Source organism: Paralichthys olivaceus, chromosome 21, assembly GCF_024713975.1.
Source record: "Paralichthys olivaceus isolate ysfri-2021 chromosome 21, ASM2471397v2, whole genome shotgun sequence".
Lineage (NCBI taxonomy): Eukaryota > Metazoa > Chordata > Actinopteri > Pleuronectiformes > Paralichthyidae > Paralichthys > Paralichthys olivaceus.
Window position 1 is genome coordinate 6,185,791 of NC_091113.1, and position 26,681 is coordinate 6,212,471.

Consider the following 26,681-nt stretch of genomic DNA (forward strand, 5'->3'; position numbering starts at 1 on the left):
GTGGGTAATTGCGAGAAATAAAAAAATAATAATTTAACAAGATTCAAAACGTAAAAGATGAGTATGTTCGCTCAGAAAACTCCGTCAAGATTTGATTGAAGTCGTCACATGAGTCAAAAGCCTAAAATTAGCCTGTGACTCAGCAAAACAGCTGAACCCGAACATGCTCTCATGCTTCTATATCTGTTAATGAATATAATTTAGCTATTTTCGGTATCATCGAGATTCAAGATGTCCGTGTGCACATTCACCACCTTGTCAGATCTCTGTAGTCAAGCAGTTGTGACTAATGAGTGATCTTGTCCACGATGACCCCGGCTGCTCTCACACTTTGCTGCTACGATTGTCATTACTCGCAGCCCCGGAGCCTCCAGGAGTATTTTAACAGTATTTCTGGTCGCACCCTCTGGCAGTGAACCAAACACTGTCTCCAAGTATCTCTTCAGCTAAGTCCTTGAAGCCAGGTCATGCAAAGGGAAACTATTCAGAAAACTAACCGGTTTGGTTTCCTTGCACAAACAAGCCACAGCTGCCTCCAAAACGTTCTCCCTTGTACAGAGAACAACAGCAAAGTTGGAACAAACTTTTTTTTTTTTTTAAACACATCGAGTCCTCCAGTATGAGCTTTGTTTACTCCTGGTTAAATTTGCAAGAGTTCCACCACAGTAAAAATCCAATTTCAGACTCACCGCTTTCTTTATTGTGTGTGTGTGTGTGTTTTCCATATGAATACTTGTATGTGCTGATGCATTTTCTTTGCTGCATGTGCTTGTCCCCACTCGTGACCTCACAAATTTGTCGCCATCACTGTTGCGCAGAGAACACAGCAGCAGCAGCAGCAGCTTTACCTCTCATGGACACAGGGCACATATATTTTTAATCTGCTCAATTTTACATACTGTATAAATGGGTGTTGAATTTTTAATGACTCGCTCCCTCTGACACGGCAACCATTATCCTGGCATCGCTATTGTGCTGCTTGCACTGGGTGCTTGATGCTCATTGCCTGCCTTATATCTCTGAATTGCCTTTGCTTGTGATGCTAAAAGCAGAGATTTGAGCAAAACTGAACTGATAGCGGAGCCATTTTCCACCCTCAGAGCATTAGGCTGCAGTTTTATGGCTACTGACACTGTGCAGGCAGGAAGAGCATTAAAGATGCAGAAGGGTTGAGCCTTGGTGGTCACTCATCAGTGCAACTTTATAGTGGAATTAAAATGAAAAATGGACCCCCTGCAAAGTGTGTTTGCATCAAGATAATGGTGCATATGAAAATAATGCGGATGATGCGGAACATGGAGATGGATTCCCGTCTCGCACAGAAACGCATAAACAAACTTCCTTTGCTTTGCAAAAACCCATGATGAATTTTGCATGTTGAAAATTACCATAATTACATGTGAACCTTTCACATGACCGAGTGTGACTTAGCATTATTTTACATGTGGGGCTGGCTCGTCTCACAAGGACTTTGTGATGCAGGTTGTCATGTGAATTCAAAACCTGAAAGTAGTTGTTGTGCTTCACTGAGAAACATCCACTTCACTTTCCCGGTAGAAGCTCTTAGACTGACAAACAACAGCAACGCTCTGAATCACAAAGAACAGATAACTGGTTTACTTGAAGCCGACTGCAGCTCTCTGAACCGATATCCCACGTAGACGGAGAGAATTTGCCCCTGGAGAAATAAGACATCAATCCATTCGGTCATTTCAAGAACCTTTATTTTAAAGATGATTCTGCCAAATTTCATGCTCGAGTTACAACGTTACAAAGCATTTGCTGCATGTATGCAGACTCTTGTATTAGCCTGGGACACCATTTTGTTGTGTTTGCTCTTACGTCACCTTGAAACACAGGAACAGAAACACAGCTCAGTTTCCTTGAAGTCTTTACTCTCACTCAGCTGCCAGGTTCTAACATATACAGTCTATGGTTCTAACGTACAATTCCCCTTTTTTTTTTTTATCCTTATAAAGTTCAATCTCTGTTGAAACCGCTCAACTGAACTGTCATGCATTATAACGGGTTGTGTGATTCTTATATCCTGCCCTCACTGATATAAACTAAATAATAGAATTACCTTCAGCTCAACAGCAATTCAAACTGCAGCCTCCAAAATGAACTCGAGTCACTTCTGATCTTTTCAGTCAAACGTCTTCATCTCACCTGAGGCGTGGAGTATTTTAGGGCATTCTACTGATCAAACCTGGATGCATGTTTCCCAGAGGAGGGCGTTTCCTGACTGTAGTGATCTCCTTCCTCTCTCACGCTGTCAAATTGTGGTTTTGCAGGTGGTAACAAAACAATGAGGTCTTTTCAAGGCAATCCATCCAGTGCTTGTAAAGAACTTTCACTCATAAAAATCTAATGGTACTCAGTATAATGCATAACTCTGCCAAAGTCCAACAGTCTCCTCCCAGTCCCCCCTTGAATTCCCTAGATCCAGATTTGTATCAGTCACATCAGCTGATGCATGTTTTCTCTCTCATCTTTCTTCATTCTTTTTTTCCAATTAGCTCTATTAGTTTCCTCCATCTTTCTCTCCTGTCTTTCATGGTCAGTCTATTGTCACAGGAAGGTTTTCAAGGACTCTTTGCTTTTGTGCACCTTCACTACATCCCACTCAATCTAAGTGCCTCCTGCTGAGTGTGATCTAAATGTGGACCACACTATAGTTTGTTTCATCTCATCCAAGCTGACCACTTGGCTCTACTATAGTATAAAAACATTACCTGGAAGTATAAAGTTGAAACAAAAAGCTCATCTGGTGTTTGACTGAGGAGAAAAGGTTTTTATTTGTTAAATTTCAGAACATTGTCCATGTGGGTTTTTAATCGTCTTTCTCTCTGCGATCTTTTCCACCATCTGCATCATTTTGAGTTCAATTTCCCACCTACCTACTCACATGGGCTCGAATAGATGGGACGCATCTGACAATCAGTGACAAAGCATTTCCAGTATCCAGTACCACAAAGCTGCAGTGCTGTGCAGGTGGTGACAGTATTATTTGGCTGAGTGGAATATCATATTAGGCTACGTGATGCTGCAAGGACAGAGGACGGACTGTTTGCCATATGTGTTTGCTCGCTTCAGCCAAAGGCGAGCACACTAAAAAAAGTGACATCTTTCAGTCTCTGTAGCATCACTGAACATTTCTCTCACCAGAACAGAGGCCGACCCAGTGTCCCAGACAAAGGTCTTTGGGATTCATTGAATTACTATTACTATTACTAATACTGTGGAGCTGAGATGTGATATTTAAGTGCAGAGTATTCTAGTTTAAAGTTGGAAATTTAAATCTAATTTGGTCGTATTATGACAGTAGAGCCAGAGGCTTAATCTGTGGATGATAATAATAGACAACATGACTTTGTATGTGAATAATAAACTAGTATTTAAAGCACATATTCAGAATCACACCACACGACTGTGAATCATTATCCAACCAGCTTTTATTATTATCCACCACTGGCACTGATTAAATTACAATGCAGACGTTGTCATGCACTGTATAAACGCCAGATTGTTGTTGCTCTCAATTGTTCGGACGTCCTCTCCCCTCTGACTCGAGGTCTGCCCTGCTTTCGCCTTGGGCGCGTGGTGCGACCTCGCGCTCCCGCATGGCAACACGGCAGCGATGCTGTGAAATGTCACATTGTCGTTGCTTACGGAGGCAGTGAGTGGCTGCGGGGGCCTCGTCCGTGACGGTGGGAAACAAATGGAACAAGAGTCACAGCTAAAGGTCAAAACTACACGGCTCATGAATACAGTTAAGAACAGCTGTATTCATTTTTAATACGAGAGGAACACGGTCACATCTGATGTTGTTGAATAGATGTTAATGCATGGAAGTGTGAAAAATGGTGCCAGTAGGAAAATGTAAATTTTCATTACGGTGGTTAGGGATGTCATTTCAGCAAAGAACGTGTGTGGGTGAGTTCTAACACATGTGTTCAGTATATAAGCTTTCACAGTGATCCTGTGTGTGGACTTTAAAAGAGGACAGGGCCGCAGGACAGATCACTCACACAGATGACACATACTCTCTGCTACATAGTGTATTATGATTTTAAAAGAGATATAAAACTGTGCAGGGCTGATACAAAATACACCCTGAGAATTCTACTGCACATTATTAAGGTAATTTGAACAATGAAGACATCGTCAAAATGTCATTAATCTGTTTTCTGAGTTTACACTGGTGGATTGGTAGCACTGGTAGCATTGTAATTTCAGCTAATGTCCTATGATTAAAAACTCAGGAGTTATCACCTTCAATATGAGGAGCTAATTTACTGTTGCTATCAGAAAGCTTCTCCATTGATTGACAGACACGCTGGAGCCACGAAGGGTTTTTACAACATTTTTCTACAATCTATAAACCTGATGAGAAGAATCCGTGTAATTCCCCTTTAAAGACTAAACTAAACGTTAGACGGTTGAGATTTTGATTAGTGTATAATCACTGGAGCCTTTTATTATTAAGGCCACGTCACTGAGCCCTTAAATTTCTTGTCTGTGGTTCGGTCCAACATTTGGGTTTATAACGGAATTCATCAGGCTGGAGCAGGGAGCCATGAAATTTATTTCAGATAGTTATGGTCCCCAGAGGATGAATTATAGTAACCTGGTTTATGCCGTAACGTTTTGCGACATTGACATATGACAGTTACCAACTGCTTGATGACGCACGCCCTGGTGTTGAGTGTAGTAGGACCATAGACTGTATATAAAGAGAGTAGGACGTAATGTTGAATGTAAATAGGAAGAGTATCGTTCACCGTCTCATGTTAAGATCATAATGAAAATAATGTCTTCGATTGAATATTACTGTGTCCACATAAATGCGGAAAAGACCTACAATAGATTTATGGCTTTAAGTAGTTTTTCATCAGCCAAGTATCTTTTTTCTCTTGATTCAATTTGCTTTTTCAAATTAAAAGTGCATTTTGCGCAAGTTACAGAATAATTTTTTCATTGAGAAACAACTGTGCCTTTTGCTCCAGTGAACTGAGATGCACTGAGGAATTCACGAGTTGAATGAATCAAATTCTTCTCTAAGCACAATTATTCAGGATCAAGGCAAAAGTCATACGAATATCTTACATATCAAAGACGTTCCAACACTCAGCAGAGCAAGTTTTTCTTTATTTCATTATGACACATACAACATAACAATCACCCTCTTTACTCCCTCTGTGACTTTCCTTCCCGGTGTGGATCGTTAGAACAGCGTTAATTTCACAACACTTCAGTATTATGTGGTGAGGAGTGATTATTCTGTTTTTCAATATTAAAAGCACTTGTGGTTTAAGAAAAATTAGTGTCATCTCAGCCCACGAGTATTTAGTCAGTCCAGATTATATCATTATATCGTCATATATGAGTTCGTTCCCTGACATGAACAGAAAACTCGGAACAGTTTGCGTGCATTGTATTGTGCTTCATTTACTTATACACTTAAAGAGAGAACAGCATTTTCAAAACAGAAAACAACATAATGAAGGTCGAGACCAGCATCGTTACTGCTGCTTCCTGCAGGGTGACCCATAAATTCATTTCTTTCCTCTTTGATCTCAACACATTTTTTCTGTCCTTGTGTTTCATTTGCTGACCCGCCTTCTCTGTCTCCATTTTTGAGTTAAAGCATCAGAGACGTTGCCTTTACAACGCCCCTCCCCGAAGACAACACAGCCACAGAGAAAAACAACAAGGAGAGTTTTGCTAGAGATCGACAATTCCTTAAAGAACCCACAGTGCAAAGTGCAAAGATCTGACAAGAAATCACCAATAAATTAAGTTCATGTGCCATATGGTTCGTGTCCATCGGCACACGTGGGTCAGCCTCGCTGGTCGACTGTGGTCCTACATGAGCACACAGCTTTTGGCCCGGTCCTTTCTAATGGGAGGCGGGTGCTCCCTGATCTCAGTCCGAGGCGGCTGCTGGGAGACCCGTTTGAGGCCGCGACGTGAGCCCGCGCGTTTGAGCTGAGGGATGGGCCGATGGATGTGGGACACGGACGCCAGCGTGGTGACGTGGAAAACGTCCCGGACGCTGTTCTCTGAATACTTTGACGTGCACTCTGCGTAGGCAACGGCGCCGATCTGCCTCGCCAAATTTGTGCCCTGAAAACACAGAAAAATACAGAATATGAGGGTTGGTTGAGTTGTCGTACAAACAGAAGACTTAAAGCTTAGTTTCCTGATTTTTGGCCAGTAGGAGGCAATAAAACTAAGATGTAAACATGCAATGATACGTTGATTAGCTAAAATTGAGTTACTTTACTACTACTAATACTTCTACTACAATGTTTTTCAGCTGGATCCATTAACCTTTTCGCTATGAAACATTTGCAGGTATTCAGTATCAGTATTTAGAGATAGCACACTGGAGAAGCATCCAGACAGCAGGGCAATATTATTCCTCCGTTATGAAAGGAATATTAAAGGCTGTTCTACTAGGGAGGCTGCATTATTTTTGCATTAATGGAAACATTCCCAAGTCTTTATTTTGATGGCCTTGAGGTGATTACAGCAGAAGGCTCACAGTTTGTGTGCGGCTCATTATGCTGAATGCTCCCCCCCCGGGGAACCACATCAGTTGGGGCTGAAGTGTTTGTGGCACAGGCCTTTGAATGATTGAGAAAGGAGTCGTCCGGCTGTAGAAGCCGGAGCAGCCGTTAATGTGAAGCTGGGTTTGACACTGTGGAAGGTCACAGACGCTGAGGTGCTTTTTCTCCGCAGCGCTCACCTGTTCGTGGGTGACGGGAATGAGTCTGTGTTTGGAGAGCTCCCTCATGACATTGAGGTCCGTCCTCATGTCCAACTTGCAGCCGACCAGCACCACTTTGGCGTTGGGGCAGAACTCCTGTGTCTCACCTTGCCACTGTGAATTAGAAAGGTGAAAACATGTCAGTGCCCAGGGCCTGTACGTTGAGGAAAAAACCACTATATGGCCAATAGTATGTGGACACCGGAATATTGGACGTAAATGTTATAAATGCAACTCAAGTTATTGTCATTAATATGTTTCTATAACAGAAATCAGAAAGCTTTATTGTCATTGCAAAAGATAGTACAACAAATCCAAAAACACACCCATCAAGTCAAGCTGCTCAAACCTGGAGGTTTCAATTCAAACCTTTATACTGTTTTAAAATGTAAATATCTATTAGTGCAGCATCCCTATTTCAGGAAGTTTATCCAATTCTGCACAACAAATCTGTGTAAACGTTAAAAGACCATGCTTCCTTATTTATGTTTCATTTGTAGCCCGTAGCAACACAGCCATACCAATGCAGGCCCCTGTATTTTTTACAAGGGAACACTTTTTAGTCAGCATAATGGATATAACACTATACCATCCTTTTTAATACCACGAGTTCTGAACCCGCAGCACGTTTAATGCTAAAATAAAAATTGTTTTGAAGCGAAGACAAGACCAGAAACCACAACTGAAGCAATACAACAGGAAAGCTGTTATTTGCAGCTCACAGCAGCATGACGCTCATGGTCAGAAATGCTGTGAGAGGTAAGAGACACAGAGACAGACAATGCTCATCACACACCACAAACATGACTCAAACAATTTCTGTCTTCCTCTCCATCGCTCTCGTTCTTTCTGAGAGACTCCTTTCATTATCTCCTCACACCGTGGTACAGGCAGCCACTTTGAGCACTGTTGCTCCATTTGTTCTCGCTCACAAAGACATCTTTTCTCCCAGATGCCTGCACCGCCGCTGTTTTGCACGGGCTCCGGCGTGTTGTGCAGAGCGAGCGCTTGCCTTTCAGTGCCTCTCTCCACCGAGCAGCGTGCAACTGGTGAATAAGAGCAATTTAGATGAGTCACAAAGGACCCATGGGATGAGCGGTTTATTGTTTGCGTAATGTTAAGAGAACTGGCGAGAGATTTGTCCCTGATAAAGAGCAGAGAGTGAGCTGTTAGATCTGAGAGTCTGGTTTATCAAAGCTTAAGTACAGAGGTTTGAGTTTTCAATAAGTGCAGCTGACAATTCAGTTTATAAATATATCTGCAACCCAGGTAACCAGACAGGACAAGGACATAATATTTCCTTCAATATACATTATGTAGAGTTTATATAATATGATTTTACACACTCCTCACACACGTTTTTGTATTTTAAGGCTTATTGTGATTGTTATTGAATGTTAGTCAGTTTAATTTCAGTGATTCGGTGTCTTTGGTCCAGACTTAATATTGTTTATGATCAACCATTGAATGGATTGTCATTACATTTCATCCAATGTCCATGTTATAGTATATGCATAGTATATGTATATTAGCACCCATCTTAGCGCTCATGGTCATGAATCAAGTGTGTTCAGGTGCATTGTTTGCACGTCGAGATGGATCAACAAACCTGGGCTGAAGTCAATGTTGTATTCTTTTACTTTAAGGCCAGATTATGAAGATAGTGATTTCTTCGTGTGCACAGTGTGTGTGCAACATCACATACAGATTGTGTAATGCTTTTACTTCAAACACAAATAGATTCATTTCCTCTGCAGTGTCCTTTTTTTTTATACCAGAAAATGGTGCCATTATGAATACAATCTAAGATGCAAGCACATCAGGCTTTTAAATGGAACGGAAGCGTTGCACACAAAACACACCCATGATTAATTAAGAGACTAATCACTTGGAACGATGCACGTGGCCCAGTGGCCTTTTCATTCTGCACATCAACTCTTATGCACATGTACCTTTGTGCTTTAGACCATTTTCTAAGATCATTAACATAATTCAGAATGTTTTCTTTAAACATCATGTCTGATGTGTAGATTCCTCTGAAATGTATTGCACACATTTATTTCCCTCTAAGTAAGAATTGCTTTGTTGATCCATTGAATTTTCATCAAGCTCATTTACTGAGTTGAACTTTTGATTTGTGCAAATTGGATTGTAAACAAAAACCTGCAAAACGGCTTCAGCTGTACTTTGTGCCAAATATTTTTTAAAACATAATTTAAAATTTTATGGGCTAAATAATTTTTATATTTTAAAAAGAAATACCAAAAATTATTGGCTGGGTAAATAGTCCTTGGAACGAACATCAGTCTTTTCTAAAGTCAAGGCTGTAAATCTGTGATTACAATTATACAGCCTTAGTTACCTTGGAGCTGTTTGTGTTGGATGCAGAAATGAGCGCAACACATCTCATCATCACACAAACATTTGATAGCTCAATTCAATCAGGCAGGTGGATGGAAATATAGAGGAATCATGGAAAGGTGGTGATATGGCAGTCAGCGAGTCAGAGAGGCATGAAAAAAGGGAAGAGGTGAGAAAATGTTGCCAGGGTTGGAGCATTCAAAAAGGAGAAGGGTGGCAGACTGGGATAACATCTTCCGTTGTGTAATACTAGATAAGAGGGAGATACAGACAGCCTAACATGGGAGATTTGAATGAGCCTTTGAAGAGAGATTGGACTGAAGTGAACAAAAGAGACAAAAAGGGAAAAGGGGTTGTGATAAGGATTCAAGCAGTAGTTTTGTAGCTTAGCGATGCTGAGAAAGAAAATACCCTCTAAAAGGAAAATTGGAAGGTGCAAAAATTGGTTGGGAGGAAGGCTGTCAGAGGAAAGTGCCAGGGTGTTATTTGAAAACGGAAGATTACAGATGTAAAATAAAAAAAATACACATAAAAGGAAATGGAAACAAGGCATGATGGCTCGTTGTAATTCTGACGCTTTTAAATGAGACGCTTAAGGACTTACTCGAGGACCAGTTCCATTATTTTGCTGCTAGACTGTGATTAAAGTGACCACTCAACGTGTCACTTTGGCATTCGGTATTATGAGGTCAGTGTTTACCGCTGTTACCAAAGGGGTCAGAGTTCAAGTTAGTTCTCAGATGGACCCCCTGAAGTTGTGAGAACTTGCCCTCCATAAAAGATGAAGTGTTTCGTCTTGTATTGATGATGTTGTCGATGAGTGATGGCGCTGATCGCAGGAATGTGTGCGGGTTGAAAAACCATCACTTGATGTTCACTGACCTTTTTCAGCACGCTGTCCAGGGTCTCCGGACGGCTGATGTCAAAGCAGATGAGCACAGCGTCCGCGTCAGGATAAGCTAACGGTCGCACGTTGTCGTAGTAGGCTGAACCTGCAGGCGAAAAGTACACACACTGATGAGCAGTTTCCAGGTGGATTATATGTTTTTGATAGCCACTTTGCTGACGGGTTAAGTTTTGAATGTCAAAGTGAGTCATTACAGAGCAGCTTCAGCAGTAATAACTGTGATTAAATGATAATAATGATGATTATGATGAACTAAGCCGCTCTGCTGATGACAGCCAGTGGGTGTTATACATTGCTTTCAAAGGGGCATCGTCCACAACCCGGGGTCTGTTTGTCTGACAGTCTTGAATAAGCCAGCAGACAGACATGTGACAGTGACATAATGAACGGCTCACACAAAGCGTCACCTGGTATTTCAGAATGGCATGTGTTTTTGTCGGGGGCCCAGGCTGAATTGAGCATTGTGACCTGGGCAAGGGGACACATTCCTTTCTGGGTGGGGGACAGCATTCCCTCTTCATTTCATTCATTGTCTCCGACACTATACGTGCTTTATTTTTTTTCACAGAGCTTTGGCAACTCAACAAAAAGACAAAAGGTTGAAGAGAAAATTCCCATACTCGTAGAACAGGCCCTGAATCAGCCACATGTAGCACAAACATGAAAACACAGTTCAAGACGCATACGTTTCCAGAATAATTCAACTTTTACAGGGAAATAAATAAAGCAGACTCTTTATTTCTCTTGATAATAAATATGCATTAAACTGTTATTAATTATTAAATGTCCTCTTAATGGATTTTTATGGATTTATCTGCTCAAATGTCACTGACTAGAGTGGCTCTCAGTTGAGTTCATACCTCTGCCAAGTTCGAACAATCCTCAGCAAGACTGTCTAGTTCTTATAGTAGAAATTTAAAAAGAAGAAAAAAAACATTTGTGAATTAAACCAAGTGGAAGTTTGGTGGAAATTGGTTTAGTTGTTTTTGCGTAATCCTGCTGACAAATAAACGAACAAGAGTGGAAACACAACCTCCTTGGCAATGTTAGCTGATCTACATCCACACTTATTTTAGGACGTTAAGTGTTTTTCTTGAAGCTACCAAATCATTTCAAAATGACTCCACAGCATCAACACACCAGCGGGCCAGTTTACATCTACATTATGTGTGCAGAGACACAGGCAAGTAACAAACAGCCACATTTACCCTCATTTGTGTTGCGCTGTCAAAATCTGGCCCCAAAGCAAAATGTGTTTCTGTGGTTAAAAAATGTCAAACTGAAAGGCTACAGCCATTTTTCGGCCGTCTCTCTGATTAATTCCTGCTCCTGGGTTTCACACATGCTGCCCTGCATTCACACACACACACACACACACACACACACACACACACACACACACACACACAGACGCTCACTCTCCCTGTGTTTCAGTATGTTGTAGGTGCAGATTAAGTTTGAACATTTACAGCAAGTGAGGATGATTCATTCAATTATAGATTGTTTTAGACATATTTAAAAGTATTTTTTTAAATGTTAAACTGTGTTTTTCTTATAAAACCTTGAGTTTCTGTCTTGATCTACTGATCTACAGACTCTCATGAGGCTTTTTGAAATTTTGACCTCTTTGTTTTGGACTGCTGTCGTTTCCTGTTTTAGTTTCATATTTCTTTTACGTCCTGTCATTGTTGGGTTTCCCTCCTTTGTGATAGTCTGCTCCACCCTCATGTCTTTTACCTGTGTCGTATTATCCCTGCTCTTTCTGAAATGGTGTTTAAAACTACAATAATCTCCTTCCACACAAGCATTTTAGCTCCACATCAGTAATTACCCCCGTACATAGGAACACACCTGAAACACATATCATGTGGCCATACACGTGCACTGGTCATGTGCGTACCAGTGTAACCAGGAAGCAGATAGTCTACTCTGCAGTCGGTTTCTTTGTTATTTAAAATACTATGAAAAGAAACAACAACGGCAAGAAGAAGGATAAGGGATTTCTTCTCTGGAACCATTTGGGGCCAGTTCTTCTAAGTTTCCTCTTGAGCCGGTTCCAGACAAATGGGTTAAACACACACACAAAAAAAGGACAGTGTGAAAACAACAAGAGATTTTTGTCTCGGGCAGTGGGATGGGACGCTGTAAAACAAGTCATTTGCAGAGCTGCTCTGTCAGCACTTCTGCAAGTGCACCAGGCCTATGTAGGTTACAGCTATGCAGACTATCGTTGGTCAGCTGTTATCCTTAGAACTCGTGCCGACTGTTGCAAAATTTGACAAGTGATGTATTTGCAACTAAAGATACTACATGTACAGATCCATACTTCATGAGGGGGTGGTTTTTAATCTTCACATCTAAAGATTTTATCTGCCCTTAAATCCATCAAATAATTATATATGTTATATAAATAATAATTTTTACTTTAAATAAATTCGATTTTAATATTTTAATTTGATAACAATGGAAATATTGTTTTCTTACTCATGTTCTTCATGTAATTCTTCACCATGGAAACAGTAGTTCGACAATAAATGATTAACTCAATGTCTCCTAAATAGATCTTTATAGTCTTCCTCTGCAGTTAGGAAATTATAATATAATACCATTTGAATAAAGACAGCTTGAAGTGCTATAGCTCTGTCACAATAACATGAAAACTTAGCAAACCCCGTCAGCAATAGAAGACATATTCATATGTATAAAAGAAGTATTTGCTTATGAGGGAGGCTAAAAAAAACTTCAGTTAGTATTAAATATGACTCAACTTGGGTCTTCAACTAGTTCACCACGTTTTTTTTCTTCAGTGTTCTCGGAATAACGCCTCAGATCAGAACAAGTTCCTCCCAAACTTCCCAAGGCAAGGAGCAGCAAAAATCAACATAGCAGAATACAGAATGAAACAATAATGAAACTCCATTATGCTTTAATGTAATTTTAAAAAGCTACTTCCTGCGACTCCTTCGTTTTTTTTCCAAGCAGAAGTAATGGAAGTGGAACTCTATCCTCAGCTGTGGATGTAACGAGTAACAGTTGAAGACAACAACACGGATGGTAAAATGGCTCGTGAATGTTTTTAGATGAGCTGATGTACGAGACCTGTCCAAGGTGCTGATTCCACTCAGCATCCGTCGCATGTGCCAAAACGACGACGCCTCCTGTGACCTGTGATCACTCTGTGTACTGTATCTAATGCAGCTGTGAGGGACACTGTCCTCAGGGTCGCTTCGTCTCAGAGAAAAAAAAGACAGGACACAAACTTGAGTTTGAGTTTAGCTGATTGCTCCTCGGGTATATTCAGTTACTTGCTACTCTTTTAGAAGTAATTCTATGTAGACCTTTATTGTTCTGCTAAGTCCTCCTCTGTGCTGTCTACCAACCTCTGCCAGAATAAACAAGCATCAAGACCTCTCTGAGATTTAAGTCCCTTTGCGCTTGAATCTTCCTCCTCCTCCTCCTCCTCGTCAGTGGTTCCAAAAACACACACCTGCCAAACCCGGCTTTGAATTAAACACTCATTAAAAGAAGCTGTCAAACAGGTTTTAGTGTGTCGTCAACCATTCTGACAACATGCAGGTGGTTGTATGGCTCTAAGGAATGTTTCTTAAAATGGGTTTACATATTTAACGTTGGTACATTTTGTGAAAAAGCCTCATTTGCTTTCTTTATGTTCACAAGAAGATTGACGGCACTTTCATGTCTGCGATCAGAGCAGCGTATAATCAGTATTTTCATATTAATAACAGATCATGTCTGATTTTATGTGAGAGAGGTTGTTTATGGGGAAGAATCCACAGAGAATAATCACCAGACTCTGCACTTTCCCTCAGCTCGTGGTTCTTTATAGCGTCTTTTTGTCTTTTAGTGCTTTGGTTTTCTGGCCTCACTGTTTTGGTTCAATCCCACCTTTCTCAGCTGGGTGCAGGGGGCAGCTGAATAAACTGTAATAAAAAAACTCAAGAACCCATCGTAGCTGGTGAATATAGTGGAGTGCAGCTCAAGAGCCAGATACTGTATTGTCTTCAGGGGTTGATGGAGGAAAACTAAAACATTAAAGTTACTCCACATCTTCTGGATGTTCGCGGGCCGGCTTCTGCTTTCCTTTTACTTCATAATGAGGTGTTTGACAGTTTTATTTTTAACTCTGTATCACCTGTTTTCATTCTTAATGCTAAGCTAAGATAAGCAACTCCATTTTTGACATCCAATACACAGGCGTGAAACTTCAGTATCCTCTCATCTCACTCTGGGAAATATAGAGATTGTTTGTATTTTCCGTATTGTGTGCCATGAATCACTTTGATAAAGGTCAGTCCTCTGCAGATTAGAATGACCCTCACTTCAATGCCATTAAGAACAAAAGGTATTTGGAGAAAAAGTTAATTTCATAGTTGCACAATCCTGATGATTAAAATATATTTCACATGTAGGGAATCATGAAACCATTAATGCTTAAACAAAAAATTCAGCTTCACTATAGCTCATAAAACTGCTCTTAACATAATCTTGGATAAAACTATAGAGCTTATTTGATTCTTCATAAAAATAATGAATTCACTGTGACACACACACACACACACACAGACGATGAGCCTCAAGGTTCCATGATGTCAACTAATCCATGTTCAGCGCTCCAGCAGCAGCTAATGCGTATTGATCTGCGAGCTGTTTTCTGACCCTCTCTGGGACCTGTAGTATATGACCCCCCTCGTGGGAAGACCCCTGCTGTTGCCGCAGCAGCACAAAGAAACTTCAACCCATCTGTCTCCGTCTAAAACCCCCTGATCAAGCACGAGCTCACGAACCACACCAGAGTGCTGCACGTGTTTATCTCACACGTCAATATTAGTGTCATTTAAAATCTTTAATGCTCGATAGAATTACATATTTGTTTGCCGCTTACATATTTTTTGAGATATTCACTGGCTGCTGAACAACGTTGGGCACAATCGCCAGTGAGTCGTGGTGCTGCTGTTACCGACAGTAACGCTGTACCGCGACTCCACATGGGGTTGTCATGCCTTTGATGTCTGACGCTTACAAAAACCTGCTTCCTTTTGCTCCGGCTTGTTTGGTCGCTTACACACTGGTGAGCATGTACTGTTTGTTCCCTCTTGTCGTTTTATGTAATCCACTTGTGTTCTGCTCTTAACAGATATCAGGCGTGTGTATTTTTTTGTTGCCTCTCAAAGAGAGTTTTTTCACTTCAAGTCTTGTTTAATCTCGTCTAAATGGCATCTTTTAATAGAGCCAGACCGGGTTTCTCACAGTAATATAACACATAAAGCCAAATCATGAAAAATGCTTTGAAAATCTAATTGCACAGGGCTGCAATGCTGCTTGCTAAAAAAAAAAATCACGTCTAGACAAACAATTCCAAGTTTTTACAGTGCATATGGAACATTTGTCAGGAAACCAATTTGAATAAATCACTTGTCAAAATAAATGCTCATCTATTTTCTGCCAATGGACAAGTTGAATTGAATAATGGGTCAGGCTCTAACAGAGAGTTGACGCGTGCAGAATAAATAAGTGGAATATCCTGTCACACATCATCATGAGATGTCATGACCAGCAAATGGCTGTGACAGTTTTAACACGTGTCACACATAACGTGTGTGTCGCTCCTCACAACTTGACCAAATTTGTCAAATTGTTGACACCAGGAATCTCTCACTGATCAATTCACAGTTTTTAATAAAAAATCCTTTGATTTCCATATAACTTAACTGAGGACAGTGAGGACTACAAAAGATATATTTGCTGCCATGTTAAAAAATACATATTATTAAATTCATAGAGATAAACAGGCAGTGATTTGGTTACTAAGTTTTATTTTTGCGGCATGCACACGAAGACCACAACAGGCCAGAAAATGACTCTCCTCTACTACTTCAGATTAAATAGTCCATCTTGTCTTTTTGTCCATATTGAAAATAAATTAAAATCAAACAACCATTTAAAATTGCAACAAAACAGCATCCCCATGTCTTTAGAGTATCTACACACTACAAAGAAAATCATTTTCTGTCCTAAAAGTAGATAGGAGACAAGCATCACAATAAAGATCAACATAACCGTACATCCATAAATAATTGATCTACAAATACACTTCCAAAGACTAAACATCCAAAATTGACAAATTAAAGGAAAAACATAAAGTCTTTGAGTCTCTAATCCCTCATTTGGTGTTTTGATAACATGGTCCAACACGTCTCACCCCAAACTCCCACATGTTTAAGTGTGTTAAGACTCGACTCATGTATTCAGGTATTTCTTTAATTCATCTGTTGTTCCAGACTGTTCTGCAAGTTCAGCTCAGAGTTTTTTATGAACAAAGTTTCTTAATGAGCTTTAATGAGCCCCGCTGGGCAGGTTTCTTAATTATGGAATGAAGAGAGCCATCTTATCTATTCTAAATTAAATAATGTAACTTTTGTGAGTGATTTTTTTAAAGCTCCACAGATATCTCCTTTTTGTCCTTTCGTCTCAACTGATTAACACTTTTCCACTGTTGTACCATGGGAAATTTATTTAGCTGTGATGTGGCTGTGATCGGGCTGCACGTCGAATCATTCAGAATTCACAGTGATTCAGAAGGAACACACACATACACGCACACACCTTGAGTTGTTTGCACAGAAAATCATTATTAATCCTCTCCTATGGCATTTTTGTCTGCCAACTTCCATCACCGCATGGTAATGTTCATTAATATTAAAATCCTGTTTGTCCCAGTTATGCCCTTCTCAAGAAGTAGTGCCTTTTTTCAGATTTCCATGCAGGTCTGAATACCTGAAATATGCAGCACAGTTTAATGCTATTGATTAATGTATTTTTCTTTCCACCATCTGAACGTATAAATTATTTGGACCCACTTGGATGACGCACAGCAGCTGCACACCCGTGCTGCGTGAAATGTGAGGACAATACAACTGTCTCGTACATAACAAAAGAGAAATGAAGCCTGTACGTGGCTGCTCATTCAGCTTATATAACAATTAAAATGTCATAGATTCAACTGGAAGGTGTTTTTTATTTGTCCCATGATGAAAACAATTTTGTCCCTTGAGCATGAAATAGCAGATGATATGATGGATTTCTTATAAATATTTGTAATGTATTTAGAGTATAAGTGTCTCAGGAGTCTCAGTGGACCTTTAGGCTTAAAGTTAAAGGGCCACTCCAGCAATTTTACACATGAAAATCTGTTTAGGAGTCACGCGGAGTGCTGCTCAGCCTGTGGCTCTGGAGGAGCTTTGTCAAGTCTGAGAAAATAAACCCTGAATATCATTATCAGAAGCCTGTCACACAAAGTGGCTGTGTGTAGTGAAGTCAAAGATGTGGGGTTTCTCCAGGCATGCGTCTAAAATATACTCTGTTGCATCGAGAAATTTAGCATCCAGTGATTTTGGAGCTTGTCCCCCCCAACTTCCTCGAACAGCAGTGGTAGATCCCTGAAAAAACATTTTTAAAAAAGGAGTTGAACGATCATTCCTGACCTTGGGAAAAGGTTGTATTCGAAAACTTCCAGAAAAGTTGCTTCTTTTGCTTTTCACTGCATCTCAGTTGTTTTATCTACACACACAGTTAAAGCTTTGTCATATACATCCGGCTTCCACCCACAGTCCAAAGACACGCAGGTTGTGGTGGAGTTTAATTGGAGACTTAACACTGAGTGCTTGTGATTGTGAATAGTTGTTTGTCTCTATGTGTCAGCCCTGTGATAGACTGACGACCTATATCCAGGGTACAAATGGTATATATTAAAACATCAAGGACACATGTAACTGAAGTAAACTTGGTGTAAGTCTCTTCCTTAATAAGGCAAACAGCCTTTGTAGCCGTCAACAACATGATAACACGTGTTGCTGACGTGAACAGTTTCATACGTGCTTCACTGAAGCCTGTGTTCTTTACTGGGGAAGACTTGAAAGGTCTTTGCTCAGGTTATGATATTTTCAAAGCTTCAGTCTAATCATAAAGCTCAAGTCCGACCAAAGTTTTTAAAGTTTTCCGTGTATAGAGGGACTACTAACAGAATATCAGGACGGATTTCAGGGAGAAATTCTGTGTGATGTTCTGGCATAATTCTAACTCAGTGGGCACAGAGGGAGGGGGCTGCCAGTGAGCACAGTTTTGCCTGAAATCAGCAGTAATCCTGCAGGATTCCTTAAAATTAATGACAGAGGGAACCGACTGGCATCTGGGCATCTCCCCCTCACATTAAACCTCCCGGCCCCTGTTGTGATTTTATATGCTGTAAAGTTTTGAGCAGCCTGCGTGCAGCCTGGATTGTGGACGCAAACCCAGGGAAAATGTGTGAACCTCCGATCCGTGTGTGTTGTTTATTGGAAAGAAACTCTTTGTTTTGCTTCACTTCTCCAGCTAGACAGGGGTTCCAAAGGCAAACAAACGGAAAGAGACTAAAGTGTACTTTGAAAATAAATGAGATATATATAAAAAAACAGATTCACTTCAATTTGACTGACAATTTTAATGCCGCTCCTTTTCGCAGACCCGAAGTCTACATCCATTTTAATATAGAGGATCACACAATTCTATAGGATCAATATAATATCACTCTTTACAGCGTCACTTCAAATCAACACATTTGGAGCAGGTGGTGTGATGGAGAGACTGAGGTGTGTTGTAAAAGGAATTAAATTTCTCTCTTATTTGATTTTCATATTCCGCGTTTGCAGCAGCTGAGCCAGTATTGACCTGGCTTCCCATGGTGTTTAACAAGCTGTCGGAATTGACATGTATTTCACACATTTACCAAAACAAAATTAGAGGAAAATACAAACAGGCAACACTCGCGTTCATACAGTATAAATGACTGTACAGTAGAAACAGGGTCACCAGCGCTGTCGGTAATGGCCAAGGTGTTGGGGGATTGAGCGGTCATAGCTACATCTTGCATTATAGATAAGGGATATAGGGGGTCTTAAGTGGATGGATAGACCCCTTGAGTGCCCTCGGTGTGGGTGTTTGTGTCTATACAAAGTGCACCACAACATCTAATTACGCTTTATCCAGTATAGCATCAACTGAGCCTGATAAATCTATTGTTTTTGTTGTCCAGTCTTCAGGCCGTCCTCTATTTTAATTTCCTTTTTATCACAAAAGCTAATGAAAACATTAGTGAAAGCATGGGAGATATGGCGAAATAAATTAAGACCTATACACTAAACAATGATGAGTGCATATGATTTTGGAGGAGTCCGACTGTGTCCGACTGTTTTCAATATGTCTCTACGTGTTTGTTTTGTGGTACGTGTCAGAATAAGTGTTTTGAGTTTGAGTGACTAGTTAAACAAGTCTGTATTCAGTTGAAGTAAGAGTCTCCTGTAGAAGTCATATCTGAAGTTGGTGTTAGCGTCTTCATGCTCGTCCAGACTTAGTGTCTCTTTTAGACAGACTGCTCAGTTACACGTGCACCAGCGGCTGAGAGACTGTCCGTCCCTCGGGAAAGAGAGCGGAGACGCATCTAGGCCATTGATTTTCAATGTATTCTCGGTCTTCTAATGGGCTGTATGGACAGAAGAGAATCAGAGCAGATTGACTGGAGCGCACGCTTGCTCCATAAAAACCCACTGACAGTCACTTTGTCATCACTCAGCACTTCAAACTGAGCTTTCACTCTCTCTTCACTTTGACACCAGATCCCGTTTGTCTCTCCACTGTCTCTATTTATATATTCTGCTGCTCCTTTAATATCTCAGCGCACTCGCTCATACGCTTACTCATACACACAAACACACACACCAGTGCACATATTAGGCACAAACAGCCAAAAGAAACTTGGGCTGAGGAACCAATTCCATCTAGAAAGCCTTGGACACACTAAAGCTCACATCTGTCATGGAGCCAGGTGCCACACAGATGCTCCGGCAGGGCACATCTGGGTAGTGCTTTCAAGGAGCCAACATTTAATAGGGGTCATGAAAGCTGCTTATGAATGAATGATGACTTGTTAAGGCGATCTCTGCCACGGACTCTGTAGACCTAGAATAGATGGAAGGGTGGAGGGATGCAACAGGGTCTTTAAAGGTGATACGGTGCCAGCAATGTTTGAACGGTACCTGACAGATTGAGAAGCAAGCATCTAGAGAGCGCGTGCGTTTAAATTCATGTTGGGACATGTTCTTAGTGACTCATTAAAGCCTCCAGGAAGTATCACAGAAAATGCCTCAGAACAGGAAGCTGCCTGGAGGAGTTCAAGTCGCCAAACATCAAAACATTCCTTCACTGCTCAGCGTCTTTTAATTGCATGATCCTCTTTACCTCACACTTTCACATGCTCAGCTGTGAAACCTGAATGTTTAGTAAAATTGCGTTTGGGTGGCGACAGTACCCTGCAGACGTGAAGCTGCTTTCTGACGACAGCCAGCTGCAGAGGTAAATAAACTCAGACTCCCACTAAAATGTAATTTTCTCTAGAGCAGCAGTAAAATGCAGTGGTTCTTAATGAGTCTTACAAAGATACGTTTGCCAAATTCAAACCCTGGTATGTGTTTGAGAAGTTGTTAATTACTCAGCATAATTAGTAACTGTTACTAAAACTGAACCCAGCTTAATTAACATTTTTTAGACCTGCAACCGGTTTGTTTTGTCACTTGGGGAAGTGGAATGAAGCTGTATGAACACACTGAGATAAGTTACAAGGCAAATTTAGACATCAATCAAATACAGACTGTATTCAAAGGACGACATGATAGCTCCCTAAAAGTGAAGCCAAATCATCTTGAAAGTCAAAGTACATTTTTACAGTTTTAGGTGGTTCTTATCACAATGATGTTCGTTTAAGGGCTTATATAACCTGTAAAATGGGGGGAAATCAAGGAGTTGTGTTTTTGATATATAAAAATAAAATATCCACAATACTTTGAGTGGTTAAATGCATTTTGATCTCCTGCTATTCTCTAAGTGTGTCAGTGATGATATGAAAATATTAATTACCACCAGCTACATGTGTGATCCACTGAGATAATCCACTTACTTTCCCTCCATTGTTAATGCACTCAGTCCTTTTTCCATGGTTGTGTTGTACCAGCTCTTTGCTGCTTGTTGCTTTATAATTACCTTGGATTCTAGAAAGAAATGTGATCTGGGGGCATATTCATAATTAGCAGCAGACGATTAAGTAATACTGTAAAGGTCACCCCCGGAGTCTGTATTTTAATGCAATTTATGACCTTTTGAAGCCTCATGTGTGCAAATTGGTGGATAATTGCTTCACGCAGATGCTTGTGAAAAGTGAATTCCTTTGGGCCAAAGTCTCTGACTCTGCACTCATTCGCAGAGGGCAATCAATGCAAGAGGAACTTAAGAAAAGATGAAATCGAGCCGGTAGATAACAGCGGCACAAACACAGACACCAGATCCATCCTTCGTAAAAGATCATTTGACGATTTGTTGCAGGATGGTGAGCTAGAGGCAAATCAATCAACGGCAAAATTATTCTCTGCACCCAGATATTTTTTGTGGGGGGGGTTTGTCACAGCACATTAAGAAAGAGTAGAGTGAGCCATGTGTGGTATCTGCCAGGAAGCAGCGAGGAAAGGAGTGCAGGGTTTTTCAGAGGAAATGAGAAAAAGATTGAGTGAGAAGTAAGGGAGGGACATAAAAGACAGACAAAGAAAACGCAAGGTAAGCTAATCAAGTGCAAGAGTGCTGAGAGGGCACTGCCCCAATACAGTGGGACTCCTGACCTTGGGAGAAATAAGACTGGTTAGGGGTTGGCAGCCGGGCTGGATATGAGAACGAATAGATGGAATTAAAGAAAGGAGGAGGAGAAAAGTGCAGAGAAGAGCAAAATGACACTGTGTTATAGCACATGTGGATGGGATCAGGTTTTTTTCAGGGCAACAACTCATCAATGCACAATAACAATGTTGTGTAATCATAATAAATAAATAAATTTTTGGTTTTATAGTGATTTGATGTAACAATTGCCTTGAGGTGATTATTCCACAAGGTCCGTTGCACATTATAGTTAGATGTGAAATTCTGCTAGAACTGTGCAGAGGTTGTTGGCTCAGGGAAGCTCATGTGGTACGATCAAAAGCTTCTGAGAGCAGTTTCTAACTGGACATTGGAGAGAAGCTGTTGTTTCCATGGCCAAGAGTAAATGTAATTTTGACAGCGCATGAAAGACAGAAAAGGAAAGAGGTGAAGACGGCAGAAAGATAGAGAGAAGAATGAGGGGCAACAGAGATGTACACACAGGAGATGGAGGGAGGGATTTAGTTTGACAGGAGGAGAGAGAAAACGAGGACAAGAGTTTAACCTACAAGGCAGGGAGTCCGAGAACGAGCGTGTTTGGATGTAAAGGGAGGAGGCAGGAGGTGGAGGAGGCGGCGGGTGGTGCAGGGAGATGAAGAATGGAGGAGACAGGGGGCAAGTGTTTGGTGGCACAGTGAGCGCCTGATTAATTAAATCCACTGTTTGTTTCTGGAAAATGATCGAGTTCGTCCAAACACTCGCTCCTCTCTGTGGGCCTGTGCACGAGGGTTGCCAGGTCTGCGGCTTCCCCACATGTTGATGTTTCTCTGCCTGCTGGTTGGTTAAACCTATTTTCCAGGCAGATAGCAAGAACAGTTGGAAAGACAAATTCAATTCTGTATTTATACTTGAACACGACCGATATGGATTTTTCAGGGGATTGATGTTGTTACTAATATTAGGTGGTAAAACATTTCCAATACAAATATCGAATCCTGATCACAAAATGTTTTTATTGATATTTTAAAGTTTTATAAATTAACCACAACCGTTTTAATGTTATGATGATGGTTATTGGTTAATGCATTAGTTATGTGATTTGTGAAAAGGAAGGAATCAAAGATTAGGGATGGCTTATGTGTTTATGTTGTGTTTTTTATATGATTTTCTGCATTTTTGATTCTGTAAATCAAAGTTTCTATATTGGCATATATCAACACACCTTCCACACGCACACACCTTCTATAATGCCGTCCAGAGGCCTTCTCCAAATCCCAGCTCGGGTCATTGTTCTGGTTTCGTCACACAGACCTGGTTACGGCTCGTCCTGCACCTTCGTGTGTTCCTCCACTATCTCTATTTGTGTCTTTTAAAAGAAGAATCTGTGTCTGTGGCTTCACACAACGCTGCCTGTCCTTTCAGACACTGTTATGATGGTTGGCGATGAAAACACAACAGATTTCTCTATAACGCTCGTTTGATGTCTGAGTTTCGGTCACTGCCTCGCTCCCACTGCTTTAGTTCATGCTTCATGCTTTTGGCTGACATGCAAACTGCACACATGCTGGCACGCCAGCACATACACACACACACACACAAACTGAATGCTTACAAACATTCGCCCTGCTGTCTCTCATGCATGCCTGCACACGCCTGCGGATACACACATGCCCCCCCCCCCCCCCCCCCCCCACACACACATACACCAGAAAAAAATCTACATCCTCAAACAAAACTATGATTGTATAAGAAACAGTAAATGCTGGAAAGGTAATCCCCCATCGAGTCATTAGTATGAAGAGGCAGGCACCAGAGGGAAGTGTTGTAATACTGATGTAGGAGCCAGTGCACCTGTCTCCTGACACAAACCCAGAATAGCTCGCAGGGACGCTGCGAGGCAACGTGCACGCGAGCAGCTTGTGCAGAGCTGGAAGAAACCAGTTCAGGTGTGACATGGATCACCGGCCAAAATCTGAACCATTCAAAGTCTGGATTTGAACAGAAATGAAAAAAACTTTTTTATTAAAGATATATATATATATATTTATATTTTGAGTAAATAAGCTGATTCGCTTTTCTTCTTGAGGATTGACTTCAACCAACAGCCAACTAGCTTAGCTTAGCATAAACCTTTACTGCCTCTGCCCAAAGGTTTAAAAAAGTCTATATACCAGATTCTGGTAGATGTGTTCACACCAAATTGTATCTTCACATTTTTTTTGATCTGCAATTTCTTGTTCTTCAACTTTTGTTTGGTACATTCATAAAGGGTCACACCCGGGAGCGCTCGGTCCACTGTGTTCCACCAGATTCCATTCATATGACATAATAAACTCCTGAATAGATCGACATGCTTCACACACACACAAAACATGAATTGAATTGTTGATTACCGGTGAAGCATTCCCATGGAGCAATTCTAATCCACCAAACAGCTCAGTGTGAGAAAAGGGTGTGTGCATGTGTATGTGTGTGTATGTGTGTGTGTCTCTAAGCGTGTGACGCGCACACAACCAGTAATTTGAAATGGGTGTTGTACAAACACATTGGAGCGGCCTCGCCCACTGTAAACCGACAGGCAGCACCAGCCTCAGCAGCTGCAGCTCTTAATCTCCAGCCCGTCGAGCAGGTCTCTGTCTGTCTGTCTGCAAGGGTGGAGGCTGATGGTCACCGCGCCATAAAGCTATCCTCTGGTTGTGTGTGTGTGTGTGTGTGTGTGTGTTTGAGAGAGAGAGAGAGAGAGAGAGAGAGAGAGAGAGAGAGAGAGAGAGAGAGAGAGAGAGAGAGAGAGAGAGAGAGAGAGAGAGAGGGCCTGGAGGAGAAAGTACAAGAGACGGAAGGAATCTGACTTTCAGAGTTGCATAAACTCCAAAATGACGACTTTGCGTGTCTTAAAAATGACTATTATGACATCAGCCCTCACAAATTAGTCTTAACTTAATCTGAGATCAAAACTTACTGACTCAAAAGATCAAAATTAACGTATTTCAACACAGGAGTGACTGTGGTCTGTGATTACAGCCAGTTTTATATATTCTGAAGTGTTTGTGCTGTGACAACAACTAAACACAAGACAAGTTGTTTATGGAGCGCTGCATGAACACAGGTATTAGACATTAGAAACATCCAGCGGTTCTCAACGCTCTCACTGTGGCTGCTCATGTTTTTGTGGCCCACAGAGTGGATGTTGTCAGGCGCTCTGAGGAGTCAGCGTGACGCAGCTCTCCTCTCAGCGCCCTGGCATGATAATCCTGCCACGTAAGAGCAGAGGTGAGATGGAGAATAAAACCCAAACCCAAGTGCGTCTCACCTGACGTGTCCCACATGTTGAGCTCGATCCTCTGCTTTTCGATCTCGAAGCTGGCCGTGTAATTCTCAAACACGGTGGGAACGTAATTCTGGAATGAGAGAGAGAGAGAGAGAGAGAGAGAGGCATGTGTGAGGCTGAAATGAGATCAGAGCTCAGGGGTGGGGAGGTCATTCAACTAATTTATGAGCAATCATTGACAATTGAAATTGAGGGATATGAAAATAATATCTGTTGTTCAGAGAATAGTCATCGGCGTGTGTGTGTGTGTGTCTGTGTGTGTGTGTGTGTGTGTGTGTGCATTGGAAAGTAGATGAGGCCAATTCTGAGCTTTGACTCATCTCCAGATTCAGACATTTAGGTCAACAAGCTGTGATTTCATTATTCTCCAGAGAGTTTCACGTGAAAAACAAATGTTTTCCATCACAGTGAATCAGGCAACAAACAGTGGACTGCTGTTAAAACAGAGGCCAGACACAGGTTTCATGGAAACAATATATGCAGTGAAATGTTGATTTCTCATTGTATATAATAAATATTTCATCTTAAAACTCAAATATTTCCTGATAACTTCAACCTGTCTTGAGTGTTTTATGTTGTTGTTTTTTACCAAAATCCAAGTCCAGCCATGAACATAAGACAGAATTAAACTCTTCGTGTTTCAATACATATTTGTTGTTTGAATTGGACATGGTCAGGTTTTATTAGTTGCCGTGTTGAAATCCTCAGACAGGGAGGTGAGCTGGTGACTCAGTGTTTTGCTCAGACGCAGCTCGTTGTGCTCAAATAAGCGCTGATCCGATCTCTCAGTATTTACGTGCCAGACGGCTGATGCGCAAAAAGGCGCACAGATGAGCCCAGATCTGTGCGCACAGCTGAATGAATCTGACCGTGATGACGGTGGTGATGATGATGATGGTGACTTTTTATCGTTCGGAGTCAATGTCCAGACAAAAAACATTTCATTTAGATCATTTTTACATCGTAGAAGACAACAAAGAGCCAGATGGAATCACGTAAAGATAAAGAGCCTCTCTGGATACACCAGCTCTCATCTGGATGAATTTACAGCCTGTCAGTGACATTAAAGCAGGAGCTCTAAAGAAATAAATGTAAATAAAAAGAACTGTGAGTTCCCAACTCGTGATGTTGGGAAGTTTTTGGTGTAAATGTCATGACGCACGGTGGAGACGTTGTGGCTCATGCGTGGTTTTCCCTGACTTTTACGCACTTGTGTCGCAGTCCTGGTGCGTGTTTATCTCCATCAAATACAGTCTCTTACCTCCGGGTACGAGTCCTTGGCGAAGACATGGAGGAGAGCCGTCTTGCCACACTGCGTGTCACCGACCACCACGATCTTACAGCGCTGTAATCCTTTGCTCTCCATCGTGCCCCGGGTATCACTCAGCGGTTCGGTGTCTTCTGGTCATTGAGCTCCACGCAGGTCGAGGGTGGAAGAAACAAACTGATGCGGAGGTTTTTTCTTTTTCTCCTCGAGAGTCAAGTCAAAACTTCAGCTCCGGTGTTCGCGGTAGTTTGGTAGTTACATGCTCTGCGCACTGCTGCGCGCTCCCGCTCCTCCGGTGACACTGATGACACCT

The 26,681-nt window shown here is 41.3% G+C and overlaps 1 protein-coding gene across 1 annotated transcript; it reads right to left on the reverse strand.

The window, feature by feature from the left end:
* Positions 1-5,130: 5,130 nt before the first annotated feature.
* On the reverse strand, positions 5,131-26,681 carry LOC109627084 (rho-related GTP-binding protein RhoN). The gene is made up of 5 exons (XM_020083468.2): positions 26,363-26,681; positions 25,084-25,171; positions 10,019-10,128; positions 6,755-6,889; positions 5,131-6,129 (listed from the first exon to the last, which is right to left on the reverse strand). Exons 1-5 carry the CDS (start codon positions 26,465-26,467, stop codon positions 5,869-5,871), a joined length of 699 nt encoding a protein of 232 aa, XP_019939027.1. The 5' UTR covers positions 26,468-26,681; the 3' UTR covers positions 5,131-5,868.